Source organism: Salvelinus fontinalis, chromosome 1, assembly GCF_029448725.1.
Source record: "Salvelinus fontinalis isolate EN_2023a chromosome 1, ASM2944872v1, whole genome shotgun sequence".
In the NCBI taxonomy this organism is placed as follows: Eukaryota; Metazoa; Chordata; class Actinopteri; order Salmoniformes; family Salmonidae; genus Salvelinus; species Salvelinus fontinalis.
This window is the reverse complement of record NC_074665.1, coordinates 6,863,323-6,885,117: the sequence shown is the minus strand read 5'-3', so window position 1 is coordinate 6,885,117 and position 21,795 is coordinate 6,863,323. Positions and strand designations below refer to the sequence as shown.

Here is a 21,795-nt window from a genome sequence, read left to right as displayed (position 1 = left end):
ATCCAATTGTCTACTACCTCATCCAATTGTCTACTACCTCATCCAATTGTCTACTACCTCATCCAATTGTCTACTACCTCATCCAATTGTCTACTACATCATCCACTTGTCTACTACATCATCCACTTGTCTACTACATCATCCACTTGTCTACTACCTCATCCAATTGTCTACTACCTCATCCAATTGTCTACTACCTCATCCAATTGTCTACTACCTCATCCAATTGTCTACTACCTCATCCAATTGTCTACTACCTCATCCAATTGTCTACTACCTCATCCAATTGTCTACTACCTCATCCAATTGTCTACTACCTCATCCAATTGTCTACTACCTCATCCAATTGTCTACTACCTCATCCAATTGTCTACTACCTCATCCACTTGTCTACTACCTCATTCACTTGTCTACTACCTCATCCAATTGTCTACTACCTCATCCAATTGTCTACTACATCATCCAATTGTCTACTACATCATCCAATTGTCTACTACATCATCCAATTGTCTACTACATCATCCAATTGTCTACTACATCATCCATTTGGTGTGACATGTTACGAATTTTGAAATTCGTATGAAATGTTACAAATCCAATTTGTGCAAAATGTTACAAATTTGTTGCGCTTAAGATCCCAGAGCGCATCTTTAACATGCATTCATTAACTAAGTCGTTCTGGAAAAGAGCGTCTGCTAAATGACTAAAATGTACGACAAGATTTTTCTCCCAAACAATTTGTCCTGTTGTAGGGAAGTCCCTACTGTTGTCGCGCCACACCCCATGACCCCTGATCCCAGTAAAACCAGGAAGTAATACTTACAGTGTCTCTCTGCTCAAAGTCCACTGAGCTGGAGACAGAAGTCAGGCGTTCGTAGCGATCGGGAAGCTCCGACGTCATGGCAGACGCCACACTGCACACACACACACAATGTTAAAAAGATAATACTAGCATTAGCCTAGCATTAGTCTGGCACTCCCCCAACAACAAACCTGATGGAGATAGCTTTAGCCTAGCATTAGCCTGACACTTCCCCAACAACAAACCTGATGGAGATAGCTTTAGTCTAGCATTAGCCTGACGCTTCCCAACAACAAACCTGATGGAGATGGCTTTAGCCTAGCATTAGCCTGGCACTCCCCCAACAACAAACCTGATGGAGATAGCTTTAGCCTAGCATTAGCCTGGCACTCCCCCAACAACAAACATGATGGAGATAGCTTTAGCCCAGCATTAGCTTGGCACTCCCCCAACAACAAACCTGATGGAGATAGATTTAGCCTAGCATTAGCCTGACGCTTCCCAACAACAAACCTGACGGAGATAGCTTTAGCCTAGCATTAGCCTGGCACTCCCCCAACAACAAACCTGACGGAGATAGCTTTATTCTAGCATTAGTCTTGGCACCCCCAAAAAAGAACAAACCTGATCTCAAATAGTTAGTTTGGCTGACATCAGTACAGTATCAACAGGGTGTTTATTTACATATTAGTTAGTTCAGTGGCCACACATGCAGTAGGGCTCTGAAATGGGCCGGAGAGGTTGGTGCTGGGCTGTATCCACACTGATGTACCCCAGACGTCTGTAGTTGGCATCAATCTATCTATTCAGTCAATTCAGGAAGTAAACTTACAATTCCAATTTCAGTTTATTTCCTGAATTGAATGTCGTTGAGCCAAAACCTGGGAGACAGGGCTGGGGTTTGAGTGAACGGTTGGCCTAGTACTCATGCACCCGTCAGTGAGACAACAATCACCCAGAACACACCTCAGCACCGTGTCATGCAGTTGGAGGATTCTAGAGATACACAAACTGTCTCAGCACATAGTCTGACACACAAGCCTGTTAAGATGACAGAGATTGGAAGGAAAAGCAATGAAGGGCCCCCACTAGAGAGGGAGAGAGACAGACAGAGGAAGAGGGAGAGAGAGAGAGACCCCCATTAGAGAGAGCGAGACAGACAGACAAAGACAGAGAGAGAGAGACAAAGAGAGACCCCCATTAGAGAGAGCGAGACAGACAGACAAAGACAAAGAGAGACAGAGACAGAGACAGAGAGAGAGCGAGACAGACAGACAGAGAGACCCCCATTAGAGAGAGCGAGAGAGAGAGAGACACAGACAAAAACAGAGAGAGAGAGACAGAGAGAGAGACCCACATTAGAGAGAGCGAGACAGACAGACAGACAGAGAGACAGAGAGAGACCCCCATTAGAGAGAGCGAGAGAGAGCGAGACAGACAGACAAAGACAGAGATAGAGAGACCCCCATTAGAGAGAGCGAGCGAGACAGACAAAGACAGAGATAGAGAGACCCCCATTAGAGAGAGCGAGACAGACAAAGACAGAGATAGAGAGACCCCCATTAGAGAGAAAGAGAAGAGCATTCACAAAGACAACAGAAGAACCTGAGTGTAGAATCATTGAGACACATAGAAAGTTGTAACCCACCACCACAGATCAACCAGCAGAGCTTTCAGCTCCTACAGCTCAGACACTGATACACAAGCGTTTTTGACTCCCAGAACCAGACCAGATTGAAGCTCTTTTATATCTCATATTCTTCATCAGGCTTTACCCTTTAGCCTGAGCCCCCAGATCTAATTGTGCCAATGGTATGTCAATGATCATAGGAGTTCACAAGACAACATAAACAGATCTGGGCCCAGGTTACTATTCCCCTGGTTGTATCTCCAGTAACGATGGAGGAACTGTCCAGTGTAAAACTAGATTAAAGGATGACATCACCCAGAGCTCTTTGAGGTCTCTAATGGGGGGGGGGCACAATGGCTATAACTCAATAGACTTCCAGAGATGACCTCAGAGAGCTAGGTGTAGGTGTCTTGTCTAGTGCAGAAACACTCAACCACCACATACTGATACAGGAGCTGTAGGTAGGGAGGGATAACCGGTCAGGACTCAGGAGCTTGACGGCGTCTACACAACCACAGGGTGAAGGTGAGGTGTGTAGTTACTAGTTACCGTACCTCTCCACCCTGTAGGTATCATGCCTGCTGGGCGCATCATGCGGTGCGCTCATACAGGAGGACAGGAGAGACATTCTGCTTCTCAGAGAGGTCAATGATGACACATAGATTAGCATATAGAGCTGATTAGTTAGTTAGGGAGAGAGAACATACAGCAACAGGGTTATAGGTGTAAAACGGAGAGAGACAGACAGAGACAGACAGACAGACAGAGACAGACAGACAGAGACAGAGACAGAGACAGACAGACAGACAGAGACAGACAGACAGACAGACAGACAGACAGAGAGAGAGAGAGACAGAGAGAGACACAGAGAGAGAGACAGAGAGAAAGACAGAGAGAGAGACACAGAGAGAGAGAGACAGAGAGAGAGAGACAGAGAGAGAGAGACAGAGAGAGAGAGACAGAGACAGAGAGAGAGAGAGAGACAGACAGACAGAGAGAGAGAGAGACAGAGAGAGACACAGAGAGAGAGAGAGACAGAGAGAGAGAGACAGCAGCAGGGTTAACACTGTGGAAAGACCAGAAAGAAAGAGAGAACAGCAGGAGACAGGCTCGAATAAGAAAAGCCTGGCAGGAGAGAAGGACAGGCCAACCCACAGCAGCCTAGGTAGGAATGGAAGGAAAGGAAGAGAGTTAGATTGGTTGAGAGAGAAGAAGCAGTGTGATACAATAAGAAGACATACTGTTTCTGTTCATCCAGACGACTGTATCGCTGATTCTGTCTTCACAGAGAGAGAAAACAAAACAGAAATATAAAACAACATGGCGGAGGTCAGCTTGGAATATTCCTGGAGGAGAAACTAGTGATCCCCTGTTCAGGTAAAAAACAATAATAATAATAAAATCACAAAAATTCAAGTTCAGTTCTCTTTACAGTGACAGAGGACCTTCGACTGGGGTGAGACATACATTTGGAGAAACCTTTCCCAACAGCTTGACAAGAGTACAAGTACTGCGGTGAGAAACACAGGTGTTTGCCTGAGTATTTTCTGGAAGGTATTAGTACCAAAAGACCAGAACTCTACTCCATAATAGTGGTTCATAATAAAACAGTCAGACAGAAAGAAATGCATTAAGCCTAGACGTTAAGCCAAAATGGGATTTGCTGTCTGTCTGCCCGTCCTGCAGGCATGCAGCTGGGTAAACAACAGGCCTATCTATGGAACACTGTGTCATTATCCACTTAGTACAGTAGAGTTAGACAGGAGACAAACGGAGCCCCAGTCAGCACCTCTAAGTACTGTCTACTAATGTCTAGTCTCATCTACATGTTCTCTCTCCATTACAAAAGTACACCTGCCTGCATCCCTCCCCCTCCCCCGGTCGGTCGGTCCCTCCCCCCCTCCACCTCGCTCGGTCCCTGTCCCTCGGTTAGTCCCTCCCCCTCGCTCGATCGGTCCCTCCCCCTCGCTCGGTTGGTGCCTGTCCCTCCCTCCCCCTCGCTCGCTTCGTCGGTCCCTCCCCCTCATGCCCCCTCCCTCGGTCCTTCCCTCCCTCCCATAGCTAGCCCTGAGTCATGACTGTAGTCCTATGGGGTTAGATGCTATCAAATATCCAGCTGAGCAAATAGTGAAAAACATCAGCAAGATAAACAAGCGTGACCTCTGAAAGAAGTCTCAGCTGTTCTGCAGAGTATTTAAAGTGATAGAGTGTAACCATGTCATGTTTGCAGTTTCTAGCAGTTCAGTGAGTTGACTGAAGACTAAAGCAAAGTGTATTGTCCCTTTTTACCCACTGTCCTCTCTGGCAGATGACTCAACTACTTCCTTTGACTCCGGAGAAACACTGGCTCTTTCTTGATTTGTCTTTCCCCAATTCCTCACGTCCTCTCTCCTCCTTCTCAAAACGCCTCCTTGGACCTTCTCCTCCACTGCATTTTAAGAAGGAGACGAGGAAGTGGGTTGCCAGGACAACAAAAAAATACTAATTGGGAATGAAACATTGTCCTCAGGGGTATAAGGCTGTAGTTGACTTGTTCATCAAATCAAGATTTGGATAATGCATTACTGACCTGGCCTCATTACTGACCTGGCCTCATTACTGACGTGGCCTCATTACTGACGTGGCCTCATTACTGACGTCATTACTGACCTGGCCTCATTACTGACCTCAATACTGACCTCACCTCATTACTGACCTCATTACTGACTACTGACCTGGCATCATTACTGACCTCATTACTGACTACTGACCTGGCATCATTACTGACCTCATTACTGACTACTGACCTGGCATCATTACTGACCTCATTACTGACTACTGACCTGACCTCATTACTGACCTCATTACTGACTACTGACCTGGCATCATTACTGACTACTGACCTGGCCTCATTACTGACTACTGACCTGGCCTCATTACTGACTACTGACCTGACCTCATTACTGACTACTGACCTCATTACTGACTACTGACCTCATTACTGACTACTGACCTCATTACTGACTACTGACCTGGCCTCATTACTGACTACTGACCTGATTACTGACTACTGACCTGGCCTCATTACTGACTACTGACCTGGCCTCATTACTGACTACTGACCTGGCCTCATTACTGACTACTGACCTCATTACTGACTACTGACCTCATTACTGACTACTGACATCATTACTGACTACTGACCTCATTACTGACTACTGACCTGGCCTCATTACTGACTACTGACCTCATTACTGACTACTGACCTCATTACTGACTACTGACCTCATTACTGACTACTGACCTGACCTCATTACTGACTACTGACCTGACCTCATTACTGACTACTGACCTGACCTCATTACTGACTACTGACCTCATTACTGACTACTGACCTGGCCTCATTACTGACTACTGACCTCATTACTGACTACTGACCTGACCTCATTACTGACTACTGACCTGACCTCATTACTGACTACTGACCTCATTACTGACTACTGACCTGGCCTCATTACTGACTACTGACCTCATTACTGACTACTGACCTGACCTCATTACTGACTACTGACCTCATTACTGACTACTGACCTGGCCTCATTACTGACTACTGACCTGGCGTCATTAATGACTACTGACCTGGCCTCATTACTGACTACTGACCTGGCCTCATTACTGACTACTGACCTGGCCTCATTACTGACCTCATTACTGACTACTGACCTGGCCTCATTACTGACTACTGACCTGGCCTCATTACTGACTACTGAACTGGCCTCATTACTGACCTCATTACTGACTACTGACCTGGCATCATTACTGACTACTGACCTGACCTCATTACTGACCTCATTACTGACTACTGGCCTGGCCTCATTACTGACTACCGAACTGGCCTCATTACTGACATCATTACTGACTACTGACCTGGCCTCATTACTGACTACTGACCTGGCCTCATTACTGACTACTGACCTGGCCTCATTACTGACTACTGACCTCATTACTGACTACAGACCTCATTACTGACTACTGACCTGACCTCATTACTGACTACTGACCTGGCCTCATTACTGACTACTGACCTGGCCTCATTACTGACTACTGACCTCATTACTGACTACTGACATCATTACTGACTACTGACCTCATTACTGACTACTGACCTGGCCTCATTACTGACTACTGAACTGGCCTCATTACTGACATCATTACTGACTACTGACCTGGCCTCATTACTGACTACTGACCTGGCCTCATTACTGACTACTGACCTGGCCTCATTACTGACTACTGACCTGGCCTCATTACTGACTACTGACTACTGACCTGATTACTGACTACTGACCTCATTACTGACTACTGACCTGGCCTCATTACTGACTACTGACCTGGCCTCATTACTGACTACTGACCTGGCCTCATTACTGACTACTGACTACTGACCTCATTACTGACATCATTACTGACTACTGACCTGGCCTCATTACTGACCACTGACCTGACATCATTACTGACTACTGACCTGGCCTCATTACTGACTACTGACCTCTACTGACATCATTACTGACTACTGACCTCATTACTGACTACTGACCTGACCTCTTTACTGACATCATTACTGACTACTGACCTCATTACTGACATCATTACTGACTACTGACCTCATTACTGACCTCATTACTGACTACTGACCTGACATCATTACTGACTACTGACCTCATTACTGACCTCATTACTGACTACTGACCTGACCTCATTACTGACATCATTACTGACTACTGACCTCATTACTGACATCATTACTGACTACTGACCTCATTACTGACCTCATTACTGACTACTGACCTGACCTCATTACTGACTACTGACCTCATTACTGACTACTGACCTCATTACTGACTACTGACCTCATTACTGACTACTGACCTCATTACTGACTACTGACATCATTACTGACTACTGACCTCATTACTGACATCATTACTGACTACTGACATCATTACTGACTACTGACCTCATTACTGACATCATTACTGACTACTGACCTCATTACTGACTACTGACCTGGCCTCATTACTGACTACTGACCTGACCTCATTACTGACCTCATTACTGACTACTGACCTGGCCTCATTACTGACTACTGACCTGACCTCATTACTGACCTCATTACTGACTACTGACCTGGCCTCATTACTGACTACTGAACTGGCCTCATTACTGACCTCATTACTGACTACTGACCTGGCATCATTACTGACTACTGACCTGACCTCATTACTGACCTCATTACTGACTACTAAACTGGCCTCATTACTGACTACTGAACTGGCCTCATTACTGACATCATTACTGACTACTGACCTGGCCTCATTACTGACTACTGACCTCATTACTGACTACTGACCTCATTACTGACTACTGACCTCATTACTGACTACTGATCTGGCCTCATTACTGACATCATTACTGACTACTGACCTGGCCTCATTACTGACTACTGACCTGGCCTCATTACTGACTACTGACCTGGCCTCATTACTGACTACTGACCTGATTACTGACTACTGACCTGGCCTCATTACTGACTACTGACCTGACCTCATTACTGACTACTGACCTCATTACTGACATCATTACTGACTACTGACCTGGCCTCATTACTGACCTCATTACTGACATCATTACTGACTACTGACCTGACATCATTACTGACTACTGACCTGGCCTCATTACTGACTACTGACCTCATTACTGACATCATTACTGACTACTGACCTCATTACTGACTACTGACCTGACCTCTTTACTGACATCATTACTGACTACTGACCTCATTACTGACATCATTACTGACTACTGACCTCATTACTGACCTCATTACTGACTACTGACCTGACCTCATTACTGACCTCTTTACTGACATCATTACTGACTACTGACCTCATTACTGACTACTGACCTCATTACTGACTACTGACCTCATTACTGACTACTGACCTCATTACTGACTACTGACCTGACCTCTTTACTGACATCATTACTGACTACTGACCTCATTACTGACATCATTACTGACTACTGACCTCATTACTGACATCATTACTGACTACTGACATCATTACTGACTACTGACCTCATTACTGACATCATTACTGACTACTGACATCCTTACTGACTACTGACCTCATTACTGACCTCATTACTGACTACTGACCTCATTACTGACTACTGACCTCATTACTGACTACTGACCTCATTACTGACTACTGACCTCATTACTGACTACTGACCTCATTACTGACTACTGACCTCATTACTGACTACTGACCTCATTACTGACTTGGGCATTTTGAAACACTCCACAGAGGGGCTACATATCCCTGAAAACAGTAGTACTGTACAGACTGCATGATTCTGATTGGCTTTGACTGGGAAAAGAAACTGTAAGAAAAGTGATGATTATTCCTAGTTCCTCCATCTGTCTGTCCGTCTGTCTGAGGACAGTTAACTCTGCTGTGCGTAAACTCTGACCCAGTAGAAGCAGTCCATCTCGTGGCCTGGCTAGTCTAGGTTCTAATCTAGCCTCTCTGTCTTTCTCCCCAGCTGGCATCCTCTCTCTGTCTTTCCCCCGGCTGGCATCCTCTCTCTGTCTTTCCCCCGGCTGGCATCCTCTCTCTCTTTCCCCCGGCTGGCATCCTCTCTCTGTCTTTCCCCCCAGCTGGCATCCTCTCTCTGTCTTTCCCGCGGCTGGCATCCTCTCTCTGTCTTTTCCCAGCTGGCATCCTCTCTCTGTCTTTCCCCCCGCTGGCATCCTCTCTCTGTCTTTCCCCCCGCTGGCATCCTCTCTCTGTCTTTCCCCCCGCTGGCATCCTCTCTCTGTCTTTCCCCCCGCTGGCATCCTCTCTCTGTCTTTCCCCCCGCTGGCATCCTCTCTGTCTTTCCCCCGGCTGGCATCCTCTCTCTGCCTTTCCCCGGCTGGCATCCTCTCTCTGTCTTTCCCCCGGCTGGCATCCTCTCTGTCTTTCCCCCGGCTGGCATCCTCTCTCTGTCTTTCCCCCCGCTGGCATCCTCTCTCTGTCTTTCCCCCCGCTGGCATCCTCTCTCTGTCTTTCCCCCCGCTGGCATCCTCTCTCTGTCTTTCCCCCCGGCTGGCATCCTCTCTCTGTATTTCTCCCCGGCTGACATCCTCTCTCTGTCTTTCTCCCCGGCTGGCATCCTCTCTCTGTCTTTCCCCCCGGCTGGCATCCTCTCTCTGTCTTTCCCCCCGGCTGGCATCCTCTCTCAGTCTTTTCCCCCGGCTGGCATCCTCTCTCTGTCTTTCTCCCCGGCTGGCATCCTCTCTCTGTCTTTCTCCCCGGCTGGCATCCTCTCTCTGTCTTTCCCCCGGCTGGCATCCTCTCTCTGTCTTTCCCCCGGCTGGCCTCCTCTCTCTGTCTTTCCCCCGGCTGGCATCCTATCTCTGTCTTTCCCCCGGCTGGCATCCTATCTCTGTCTTTCCCCCGGCTGGCATCCTCTCCCTGTCTTTCCCCCGGCTGGCATCCTCTCTCTGTCTTTCCCCCGGCTGGCATCCTCTCTCTGTCTTTCCCCCGGCTGGTATCCTCTCTCTGTCTTTCCCCCGCTGGCATCCTCTCTCTGTCTTTCCCCCAGCTGGCATCCTCTCTCTGTCTTTCCCCAGGCTGGCATCCTCTCTCTGTCTTTCTCCCCAGCTGGCATCCTCTCTCTGTCTTTCCCCCGGCTGACATCCTCTCTCTGTCTTTCCCCCGGCTGGCATCCTCTCTCTGTCTTTCCCCCAGCTGGCATCCTCTCTCTGTCTTTCCCCCGGCTGGCATCCTCTCTCTGTCTTTCCCCCCAGCTGGCATCCTCTCTCTGTCTTTCTCCCCAGCTGGCATCCTCTCTCTGTCTTTCCCCCGGCTGGCATCCTCTCTCTGTCTTTCCCCCGGCTGGCATCCTCTCTCTGTCTTTCCCCCAGCTGGCATCCTCTCTCTGTCTTTTCCCAGCTGGCATCCTCTCTCTGTCTTTCCCCCCGGCTGACATCCTCTCTCTGTCTTTCCCCCGGCTGGCATCCTCTCTCTGTCTTTTCCCAGCTGGCATCCTCTCTCTGTCTTTCCCCCCGGCTGGCATCCTCTCTCTGTCTTTCCCCCGGCTGGCATCCTCTCTCTGTCTTTCCCCCGGCTGGCATCCTCTCTCTGTCTTTCCCCCAGCTGGCATCCTCTCTCAGTCTTTCCCCCCGGCTGGCATCCTCTCTCAGTCTTTCCCCCCGGCTGGCATCCTCTCTCAGTCTTTCCCCCCGGCTGGCATCCTCTCTCAGTCTTTCCCCCCGGCTGGCCTCCTCTCTCTGTCTTTCCCCCCAGCTGGCATCCTCTCTCAGTCTTTCCCCCCGGCTGGCATCCTCTCTCTGTCTTTCCCCCGGCTGGCATCCTCTCTCTGTCTTTCCCCCCGGCTGGCATCCTCTCCATGTCTTTCCCCCTGCTGGCATCCTCTCTATCTGTTAAATAAATCTGAAAATCCCATAAATACATATATATTTTTAAACAAGTAGTCTGTCTGGACATGTATTCTCTGGTAGAACACAAAGCACTAGGGCCTAGAAGGGCCTTTCAACACACTAGGGCCTAGAAGGGCCTTTCAACACACTAGGGCCTAGTGCTTTGTGTTCTACCAGAGAATGCAAAGTTAACAAGAGTTACAACAACCCGGCCTTCTACTCCAGGAGTACAGAGAAAACACATTGTAAAGGCTGCAGCGTAGCGATATACCTGTCTGCATCAGTCACCAACGCCAAGCGGCCGTAGTCCCACGCTACCTTCCTCAAGATGGAGAACACAAACAGGAGTACCTAGGAATGCCACACACACAAAAATCGGTCACATATACATATTTAGCAGATGTTATTGCAGGGTGTAGCGAAAATTCTTCTGTTCCTAGATCCAGCGTTGCAGTAATATCTAACAGTACACAACAATAAACACAGATCTTAAAGTAGAAGACCTCGGCGCTAGAAGCAGAGCGGCCATGTCTGTCGGCGCCATCTTACTCCGGTCTTCAATAGAGAGGGAGAGGTCCGAATGTACACAGAGGGTAGCTAGCTATTTTACACAATACATTAGTGAAGTAAGGTGTTCTTTCAAATCCCAACTGTTTTCCTGTATTTACAGAACCAGAACCAGTTAGACACACTACCTGGTGGTTACATCTGTAGCGTGGGGCCCTGGGTTTTCATTGAACCAGAACCAACACTGGGCTGAGCCAACTAGAGTTTATTCCAAACCAGATCAGATGGTCAATAAAATATTAAAATAAACTCTTGGCCCTACTAAATATTAATCTGAATTTGGTGTAGAAAAACAAAATAAAAAATAAAAGGACAGCGATGGACAATAAAGCTGTATTGATACAAAACCAGAAGTGACTCACCAGGAAGCACATGAAGTCGAGTGCGAGGACGGTGGGCACTCCTCCGAAGGGCAGGCCCTGGAGCACGGTGGAGCGGATACGGGCGGTGTAGCAGTAGTCCCTGGAGGTTTTACCCCCACCGGAGGTGTTGCTCTGCTGGATAGGGCAGTCAGCCAGGCCCCCTCCGGGACACGGAGCCCCCTGGACCACGGCCCCCCACCCCACCACACCCATCACCACCACCGTCAGCAGGACAGACATGCTGAGGCTTCAGCTAGGATTCAGCTCCACACTTACTGTAGCATCTTAAAGACCTGGAGGAGAACGAGAATTCAGTTAGGATTCAGCTCCACACTTACTACAGCATCTTAAAATGAGGCAGCAGGTAGCCTAGTGGTTAGAGGGTAGGGAAAGTAACCCGAAAGGTTGCTGGATCGAATCCCCGAGCTGAAAAAGGTTTTTAAAAATCTGTCGTTCTGCCCCCTGAGCAAGGCAGTTAACCCACTGTTCCCTGGTAGGCCATCATTGAAAATAAGAATTTGTTCTTAACTGACTTGCCTAGTTAAATAAAATATCAATGCAGACAAATGTATTGATAAAAGTCCCCTTGTCCTAGAGAGATTTACACGAGATTTACACGGTTATCAAAACGTCACGTCAGGGTACGCCTACACAAAACACATCTCTTATTTTAAAAGTGTTTCTTAAATCCCCTTATGGGGAAAAAAATGTATGGTGGAAAAACAATTGGAACCATTTCCCTGTTTGACCGCTAGGTTTTATGGGTATTATGAATCATACTGTGGTACTCTATTTCATCCTCGTCGATGTGAACAATCAGGCCAGATCAAATTCTCTCAAAAAGCCTTCATTTTGACTTTTGGGGAAGTCAAAAGAGAGATAAAAGGGACTTTCTCTAGGAAATCAAAATGGATGTATTTTTCTGTCTTTCTGAGGATATTCTCAGACTACTGTGGTAGTAGCTGAAGAAGCCGTCTTCAGAGTGTTTGAGGGATCGTCTAAATCTGGTAATGGTCCTAGACCAGGCCCAGCAATGGTGTAGTTTAAGTGCACAAGGTTATTATTTGACCCTGCTGGTCATTTATGAACATTTGAACATCTTGGCCATGTTCTGTTATAATCTCCACCCAGCACAGCCAGAAGAGGACTGGCCACCCCTCATAGCCTGGTTCCTCTCTAGGTTTCTTCCTAGGTTCTGGCCTTTCTAGGGAGTTTTTCCTAGCCACCGTGCTTCTACACCTGCATTGCTTGCTGTTTGGGGTTTTAGGCAGGGTTTCTGTACAGCACTTTGAGATATCAGCTGATGTACGAAGGGCTATATAAAATAAACTTGATTTGAACAGGTGTATCCCAAATTGCAACCCTATTGCCCATAGGGTTCTGGTTAAAAAGTAGTCCACTATGTAGGGAACAGAGTGCTATTTGGCATGCTATCTTTTGCTTTCTTTTGGCTGGTTGAGAAGGGTAGGTTGTCTCCTCTCTGGGTTGAGACTGTGGTCTGTGTGAACCCTGTACCCTCTATTAGCCCATTGTTCTCCACCAGCCTCCCTCTCTCTCTCTGTCTCCCTCTCTCTCTCTCTCTCTCTCTCTCACACACAGTCTCCACCTCTCTCTCCCCCTCTCTCTCACAGTCTCTCTCTCTCACAGTCTCTCTCTCTCTCAGTCTCTCTCTCTCAGTCTCTCTCTCTCTCAGTCTCTCTCTCTCTCAGTCTCTCTCTCTCTCAGTCTCTCTCTCTCTCAGTCTCTCTCTCTCTCAGTCTCTCTCTCTGTCTCTCTCTCTCACAGTCTCTCTCTCTCACAGTCTCTCTCTCTCACAGTCTCTCTCTCTCACAGTCTCTCTCTCTCACAGTCTCTCTCTCTCACAGTCTCTCTCAGTCTCTCTCTCTCTCCCCCTCCCTCCCGCCCTCTACATCAGGGTGATGATGTCACAGCGTTCCAGAAGGAGGATAAATGTGTTAGTGTTAGGACAAATGAGCAGCATTGGTAATCCCAGTGTGTGCGACCATTTTGTTGCTGTCAAAATTGTGATTTTCCTTCATATTTTTATGTTATTTCCACACTAGGAGTTTCAAATAAAACGCAGATAGTGAAAATTATGATAATACCCTTTTGTGTAAGAGTTGTTTGGGGAAAAAATAAATCCTGGTATTTCAGCCTGTTCAGGTGGGATGGAATTTTTGGCCCAGATCATGACATCACAATCTGATCTGATTTTTCTGTCCAATGACCAGTCATCTTTTATTTGCATATGTCTCCTCCTACTTTGAAGGGGTAAGCGGGGTAGGCTCTAGAGCAGGGATTATCGACTACATTCAGCACCGGGATGTTTTTTTCCTTGAGTGGATGGTCAGGGGGCCAAGAACATAATTTAAAATCATTTACAGGCAGCAAATTGACCCCAAGAAGAAAAAACAAACACGTTTATCAGATCTACTGAGTCATATTATCAGTCTCCGCACTTTTTTGGACCAGGGCCTAGATAGGGAACAGGGTGCCCACAGTAGTGCACTAGGTCCTACATAGAGAACAGGGTGCCTACATAGGGAACAGGGTGCCTACATAGGGAACAGGGTGCCTACATAGGGAACAGGGTGCCTACATAGGGAACAGGGTGCCTACATAGGGAACAGGGTGCCTACATAGGGAACAGGGTGCCTACATAGGGAACAGGGTGCCTACATAGGGAACAGGGTGCCTACATAGGGAACAGGGTGCCTACATAGGGAACAGGGTGCCTACATAGGGAACAGGGTGCCTACATAGGGAACAGGGTGCCTACATAGGGAACAGGGTGCCTACATAGGGAACAGGGTGCCTACATAGGGAACAGGGTGCCTACATAGGGAACAGGGTGCCTACATAGGGAACAGGGTGCCTACATAGGGAACAGGGTGCCTACATAGGGAACAGGGTGCCTACATAGGGAACAGGGTGCCTACATAGGGAACAGGGTGCCTACATAGGGAACAGGGTGCCCACAGTAGTGCACTAGGCCTACATAGGGAACAGGGTGCCCACAGTAGTGCACTAGGCCTACATAGGGAACAGGGTGCCTACATAGGGAACAGGGTGCCTACATAGGGAACAGGGTGCCTACATAGGGAACAGGGTGCCTACATAGGGAACAGGGTGCCTACATAGGGAACAGGGTGCCTACATAGGGAACAGGGTGCCTACATAGGGAACAGGGTGCCCACAGTAGTGCACTAGGCCTACATAGGGAACAGGGTGCCTACATAGGGAACAGGGTGCCTACATAGGGAACAGGGTGCCTACATAGGGAACAGGGTGCCTACATAGGGAACAGGGTGCCTACATAAGGAACAGGGTGCCTACATAGGGAACAGGGTGCCCACAGTAGTGCACTAGGCCTACATAGGGAATAGGGTGTCCTACATAGGGAACAGGGTGCCTAAAAAGGGAACAGGGTGCCTACAGTAGTGCACTAGGCCTACATAGGGAACAGGATGCCTACATAGGGAACAGGGTGCCTACGTAGGGAACAGGGTGCCTACAGTAGTGCACTAGGCCTACATAGGGAACAGGGTGCCCACAGTAGTGCACTAGGTCCTACATAGGGAACAGGGTGCTTACATAGGGAACAGGGTGCCTACATAGGGAACAGGGTGCCCACAGTAGTGCACTAGGCCTACAGAGGGAACAGGGTACCTACATAGGGAACAGGGTGCCTACATAGGGAACAGGGTGCCTACATAGGGAACAGGGTGCCTACATAGGGAACAGGGTGCCTACATAGGGAACAGGGTGCCTACATAGGGAACAGGGTGCCTACATAGGGAACAGGGTGCCTACAGTAGTACACTAGGCCTACATAGGGAACAGGGTGCCCACAGTAGTGCACTAGGCCTACATAGGGAACAGGGTGCCTACGTAGGGAACAGGGTGCCTACGTAGGGAACAGGGTGCCCACAGTAGTGCACATGGCCTACATAGGGAACAGGGTGCCTACATAGGGAACAGGGTGCCTACATAGGGAACAGGGTGCCTACATAGGGAACAGGGTGCCTACACAGGGAACAGGGTGCCTACATAGGGAACAGGGTGCCTACATAGGGAACAGGGTGCCTACATAGGGAACAGGGTGCCTACATAGGGAACAGGGTGCCATTTGGGTCACAGGGAAGATGTTCCCAGCTGTTATCAACATATTTCCACAAATCTAATATGCAGAATCTGTGAAGGAGACAGAGGGACTTTTATGAAAGTCACAAACAACTCCTCTGTCAGCACTTCAACTGTTCAACTGTTCAACTGGTTGACTGGTTGACTGAAACTCTAGTCCAACACACAGTGTACAAAAATCATAGCTCAAAACACGTATTAGTCTGAGGTAAAACCTCAGACAAACAGTCACAAAATTAAAACCCTGCAGACAAGCAGTATCCTCCAGGCCTATCCACCTCCTGCACTATCCTCCGGGCCTGTCCACCTCCTGCACTATCCTCCAGGCCTATCCACCTCCTACACCATCCTCCAGGCCTATCCACCTCCTGCACTATCCTCCAGGCCTATCCACCTCCTGCACTATCCTCCAGGCCTATCCTCCAGGCCTATCCACCTCCTACACTATCCTCCAGGCCTATCCACCTCCTGCACTATCCTCCGGGCCTATCCACCTCCTACACTATCCTCCAGGCCTATCCACCTCCTACACTATCCTCCGGGCCTATCCACCTCCTGCACTCTCCTCCGGGCCTGTCCACCTCCTGCACTATCCACCAGGCCTATCCACCTCCTGCACTATCCACCAGGCCTATCCACCTCCTACACTATCCACCAGGCCTATCCACCTCCTACACTATCCACCAGGCCTATCCTCCAGGCCTATCCACCTCCTGCACTATCCTCCAGGCCTATCAACCTCCTACACTATCCACCAGGCCTATCCACCTCCTACACTATCCACCAGGCCTATCCACCTCCTACACTATCCACCAGGCCTATCCTCCAGGCCTATCCACCTCCTACACTATCCACCAGGCCTATCCTCCAGGCCTATCAACCTCCTACACTATCCACCAGGCCTATCCTCCGGGCCTATCCACCTCCTACACCATCCTCCAGGCCTATCCACCTCCTGCACTATCCTCCGGGCCTATCAACCTCCTGCACTATCCTCCAGGCCTATCCTCCAGGCCTATCCACCTCCTACACTCTCCTCCAGGCCTATCCTCCAGGCCTATCCACCTCCTACACCATCCTCCAGGCCTATCCACCTCCTACACTATCCACCAGGCCTATCCACCTCCTGCACTATCCTCCAGGCCTATCCACCTCCTACACTCTCCTCCAGGCCTATCCTCCAGGCCTATCCACCTCCTACACTATCCTCCAGGCCTATCCACCTCCTACACCATCCTCCAGGCCTATCCACCTCCTACACCATCCTCCAGGCCTATCCACCTCCTACACCATCCTCCAGGCCTATCCACCTCCTACACTATCCACCAGGCCTATCCACCTCCTACACTATCCACCAGGCCTATCCACCTCCTACACCATCCTCCGGGCCTATCCACCTCCTACACTATCCTCCAGGCCTATCCACCTCCTACACTATCCACCAGGCCTATCCTCCAGGCCTATCCACCTCCTACACTCTCCTCCAGGCCTATCCTCCAGGCCTATCCACCTCCTACACCATCCTCCAGGCCTATCCACCTCCTACACCATCCTCCGGGCCTATCCACCTCCTACACTATCCTCCAGGCCTATCCACCTCCTACACTATCCACCAGGCCTATCCTCCAGGCCTATCCACCTCCTGCACTATCCTCCAGGCCTATCCACCTCCTGCACTCTCCTCCAGGCCTATCCACCTCCTACACTATCCACCAGGCCTATCCACCTCCTACACCATCCTCCGGGCCTGTCCACCTCCTACACTATCCACCAGGCCTATCCACCTCCTACACTATCCACCAGGCCTATCCTCCTCCTACAGTATCGGCTGGAGGCCTTCAACCTCTAGGCCAGGTGTTGTTTTCTTCCATTTAAGAAACATTTTTCAACATAATCGGCGTAATGAATACACCCCTGATCCCCACCGCACACCGAGTTAATTTTCATAGCAGCAACATGCAAACAGCATCATCACTTTGCTCGTTGTATAATTGGATCTTACACGCCCTCCTCCTCTCACCTTTTCCCTTCGCTTGTGGACTTCAGTGCACAACACAACAGTCGTCTGTGACCTGGCGGAAAAACCTCTCCAAACCAAACCTTCGTACCATAAACGCTACACAGCCTACATCGTTGTCACCATATTGACTAAGGTCATAGTCAACAAAGTTACTCGAACGAATGAGTTCGTAAACCCGCTACAATCAAGTAGTACAGCAAGCAGTTTAGCAGTTACTCCGGCGGGTCCCTGTGGCAATAAATTAATAAAAAGCAAAAAGCTTTCCATGACTGATGAGTTGATAAGTGTTGATAAGAATATTCTTAGTCAGCTAGCTAACATAAATAGCATTCCTCTCTGTTTGAGTCAGGTTGTTGAGCTAAACTAGCTAGCTGAGTAAGTGAAAATAATAACGAAATCTCTCTCCAATTTTGGGGGGAAATTAAATCGTAAAAAAAAAAAAAAAAAAAGTTCAACTATTGTCTTTCTACTACTCACCACATTTTATGCACTGTAGTGCTAGCTAGCTGTAGCATATGCTTTCAGTACTAGATTAATTCTCTGATCCTTTGATTGGGTGGACAACATGTCAGTTCATGGGCCAGGTACCTCAGATACATGGGCCAGGTACCTCAGATACATGGGCCAGGTACCGCAGATACATGGGCCAGGTACCGCAGATACATGGGCCAGGTACCGCAGATACATGGGCCAGGTACCGCAGATACATGGGCCAGGTACCGCAGATACATGGGCCAGGTACCTCAGATACATGGGCCAGGTACCTCAGATACATGGGCCAGGTACCTCAGATACATGGGCCAGGTACCTCAGATACATGGGCCAGGTACCTCAGATACATGGGCCAGGTACCTCAGATACATGGGCCAGGTACCTCAGATACATGGGCCAGGTACCTCAGATACATGGGCCAGGTACCTCAGATACATGGGCCAGGTACCTCAGATACATGGGCCAGGTACCTCAGATACATGGGCCAGGTACCTCAGATACATGGGCCAGGTACCTCAGATACATGGGCCAGGTACCTCAGATACATGGGCCAGGTACCTCAGATACATGGGCCAGGTACCTCAGATACATGGGCCAGGTACCTCAGATACATGGGCCAGGTACCTCAGATACATGGGCCAGGTACCTCAGATACATGGGCCAGGTACCTCAGATACATGGGCCAGGTACCTCAGATACATGGGCCAGGTACCTCAGATACATGGGCCAGGTACCTCAGATACATGGGCCAGGTACCTCAGATACATGGGCCAGGTACCTCAGATACATGGGCCAGGTACCTCAGATACATGGGCCAGGTACCTCAGATACATGGGCCAGGTACCTCAGATACATGGGCCAGGTACCTCAGATACATGGGCCAGGTACCTCAGATACATGGGCCAGGTACCTCAGATACATGGGCCAGGTACCTCAGATACATGGGCCAGGTACCTCAGATACATGGGCCAGGTACCTCAGATACATGGGCCAGGTACCTCAGATACATGGGCCAGGTACCTCAGATACATGGGCCAGGTACCTCAGATACATGGGCCAGGTACCTCAGATACATGGGCCAGGTACCTCAGATACATGGGCCAGGTACCTCAGATACATGGGCCAGGTACCTCAGATACATGGGCCAGGTACCTCAGATACATGGGCCAGGTACCTCAGATACATGGGCCAGGTACCTCAGATACATGGGCCAGGTACCTCAGATACATGGGCCAGGTACCTCAGATACATGGGCCAGGTACCTCAGATACATGGGCCAGGTACCTCAGATACATGGGCCAGGTACCTCAGATACATGGGCCAGGTACCTCAGATACATGGGCCAGGTACCTCAGATACATGGGCCAGGTACCTCAGATACATGGGCCAGGTACCTCAGATACATGGGCCAGGTACCTCAGATACATGGGCCAGGTACCTCAGATACATGGGCCAGGTACCTCAGATACATGGGCCAGGTACCTCAGATACATGGGCCAGGTACCTCAGATACATGGGCCAGGTACCTCAGATACATGGGCCAGGTACCTCAGATACATGGGCCAGGTACCTCAGATACATGGGCCAGGTACCTCAGATACATGGGCCAGGTACCTCAGATACATGGGCCAGGTACCTCAGATACATGGGCCAGGTACCTCAGATACATGGGCCAGGTACCTCAGATACATGGGCCAGGTACCTCAGATACATGGGCCAGGTACCTCAGATACATGGGCCAGGTACCTCAGATACATGGGCCAGGTACCTCAGATACATGGGCCAGGTACCTCAGATACATGGGCCAGGTACCTCAGATACATGGGCCAGGTACCTCAGATACATGGGCCAGGTACCTCAGATACATGGGCCAGGTACCTCAGATACATGGGCCAGGTACCTCAGATACATGGGCCAGGTACCTCAGATACATGGGCCAGGTACCTCAGATACATGGGCCAGGTACCTCAGATACATGGGCCAGGTACCTCAGATACATGGGCCAGGTACCTCAGATACATGGGCCAGGTACCTCAGATACATGGGCCAGGTACCTCAGATACATGGGCCAGGTACCTCAGATACATGGGCCAGGTACCTCAGATACATGGGCCAGGTACCTCAGATACATGGGCCAGGTACCTCAGATACATGGGCCAGGTACCTCAGATACATGGCCTAGGTACCTCAGATACATGGCCTAGGTACCTCAGATACATGGCCTAGGTACCTCAGATACATGGGCCAGGTACCTCAGATACATGGGCCAGGTACCTTTTCTCTGGCCACTCTTCCGTAAAGCCCAGCTCTGTGGAGTGTACGGTTTAAAGGGCTCCTATGGACAGATACTCCAATCTCCACTGTGGAGCTTTGCAGCTCCTTCAGGGTTATCTTTGGTCTCTTTGTTGCCTCTCTGATTAATGCCCTCCTTGCCTGGTCCGTGAGTTTTGGTGGGCGGCCCTCTCTTGGCAGGTTTGTTGTGGTGCCATATTCTTTCCATTTTTTAATAATGGATTTAATGGTGCTGCGTGGGATGTTCAAAGATTCTGATATTTTTTATAACCCAACCCTGATCTGTACCTCTCCACAACTTTGTCCCTGACCTGTTTGGAGAGCTCCTTGGTCTTCATGGAGGTGCCCCTTGCTTAGTGGTGTTGCAGACTCTTGGGCCTTTCAGAACAGGTGTAAATATACTGACATCATGTGACAGATCATGTGACACTAAAATAAAGTCCACCTGTGTGCAATCTAACTAATTATGTGACTTCTGAAGGTAATTGGTTGCACCAGATCTTATTCAGAGACTTCATAGCAAAGGGGGTAAATACATATGCACGCACCACTTGTCCATATTTTAATTTTTTTTAACAACTTCTTTTTATCATTTCACTTCACCAATTAGGACTATTCTGTGTATGTTCATTACATGAAATCCAAATATAAATCCATTTAAATTACAGGTTGTAATGCAACATAATAGGAAAAACCTTCAAGGGGGATGAATACTTTTGCAAGGTACCACAGATATATAGGCTAGGTACCACAGATATATAGGCTCGGTACCACCGATATACAGGCTAGGTACCACAGATATATAGGCTCGGTACCACCGATATACAGGCTAGGTACCACAGATATACAGGCTAGGTACCACAGATATACAGGCTAGGTACCACAGATATACAGGCTAGGTACCACAGATATACAGGCTAGGTACCACAGATATATAGGCTAGGTACCACAGATATACAGGCTAGGTACCACAGATATACAGGCTCGGTACCACAGATATATAGGCTCGGTACCACA

At 48.9% G+C, this 21,795-nt stretch overlaps 1 protein-coding gene and 1 long non-coding RNA gene across 5 annotated transcripts in view; both read right to left on the bottom strand.

The window, feature by feature from the left end:
• Positions 1-21,795, bottom strand: part of LOC129868438 (CSC1-like protein 2) — a 104,724-nt gene that overhangs the window by 55,097 nt on the left and 27,832 nt on the right. For 2 of the 3 annotated variants that reach the window (XM_055942541.1, XM_055942628.1), the window contains exons 2-5: positions 11,832-12,124; positions 11,174-11,253; positions 3,674-3,712; positions 824-914 (exon numbers count right to left, since the gene is read on the bottom strand). In XM_055942541.1, the coding sequence (XP_055798516.1) occupies positions 824-914; positions 3,674-3,712; positions 11,174-11,253; positions 11,832-12,071 (450 nt within the window). In that variant the 5' untranslated portion in view covers positions 12,072-12,124. The remainder of the gene's footprint in view (positions 1-823; positions 915-3,673; positions 3,713-11,173; positions 11,254-11,831; positions 12,125-21,795) is intronic. The other variant, XM_055942707.1, reaches the window with a different exon arrangement.
• Positions 6,978-9,243, bottom strand: LOC129868766 (uncharacterized). Of its 2 annotated transcripts, none has more exons than XR_008761815.1 (3): positions 8,339-9,243; positions 7,112-8,278; positions 6,978-7,075 (listed from the first exon to the last, which is right to left on the bottom strand). It is a non-coding gene; the product is annotated as an uncharacterized LOC129868766 (long non-coding RNA). The 2 variants fall into 2 exon arrangements; XR_008761819.1 differs by having other exon boundaries at positions 7,112-8,500; positions 8,532-9,243.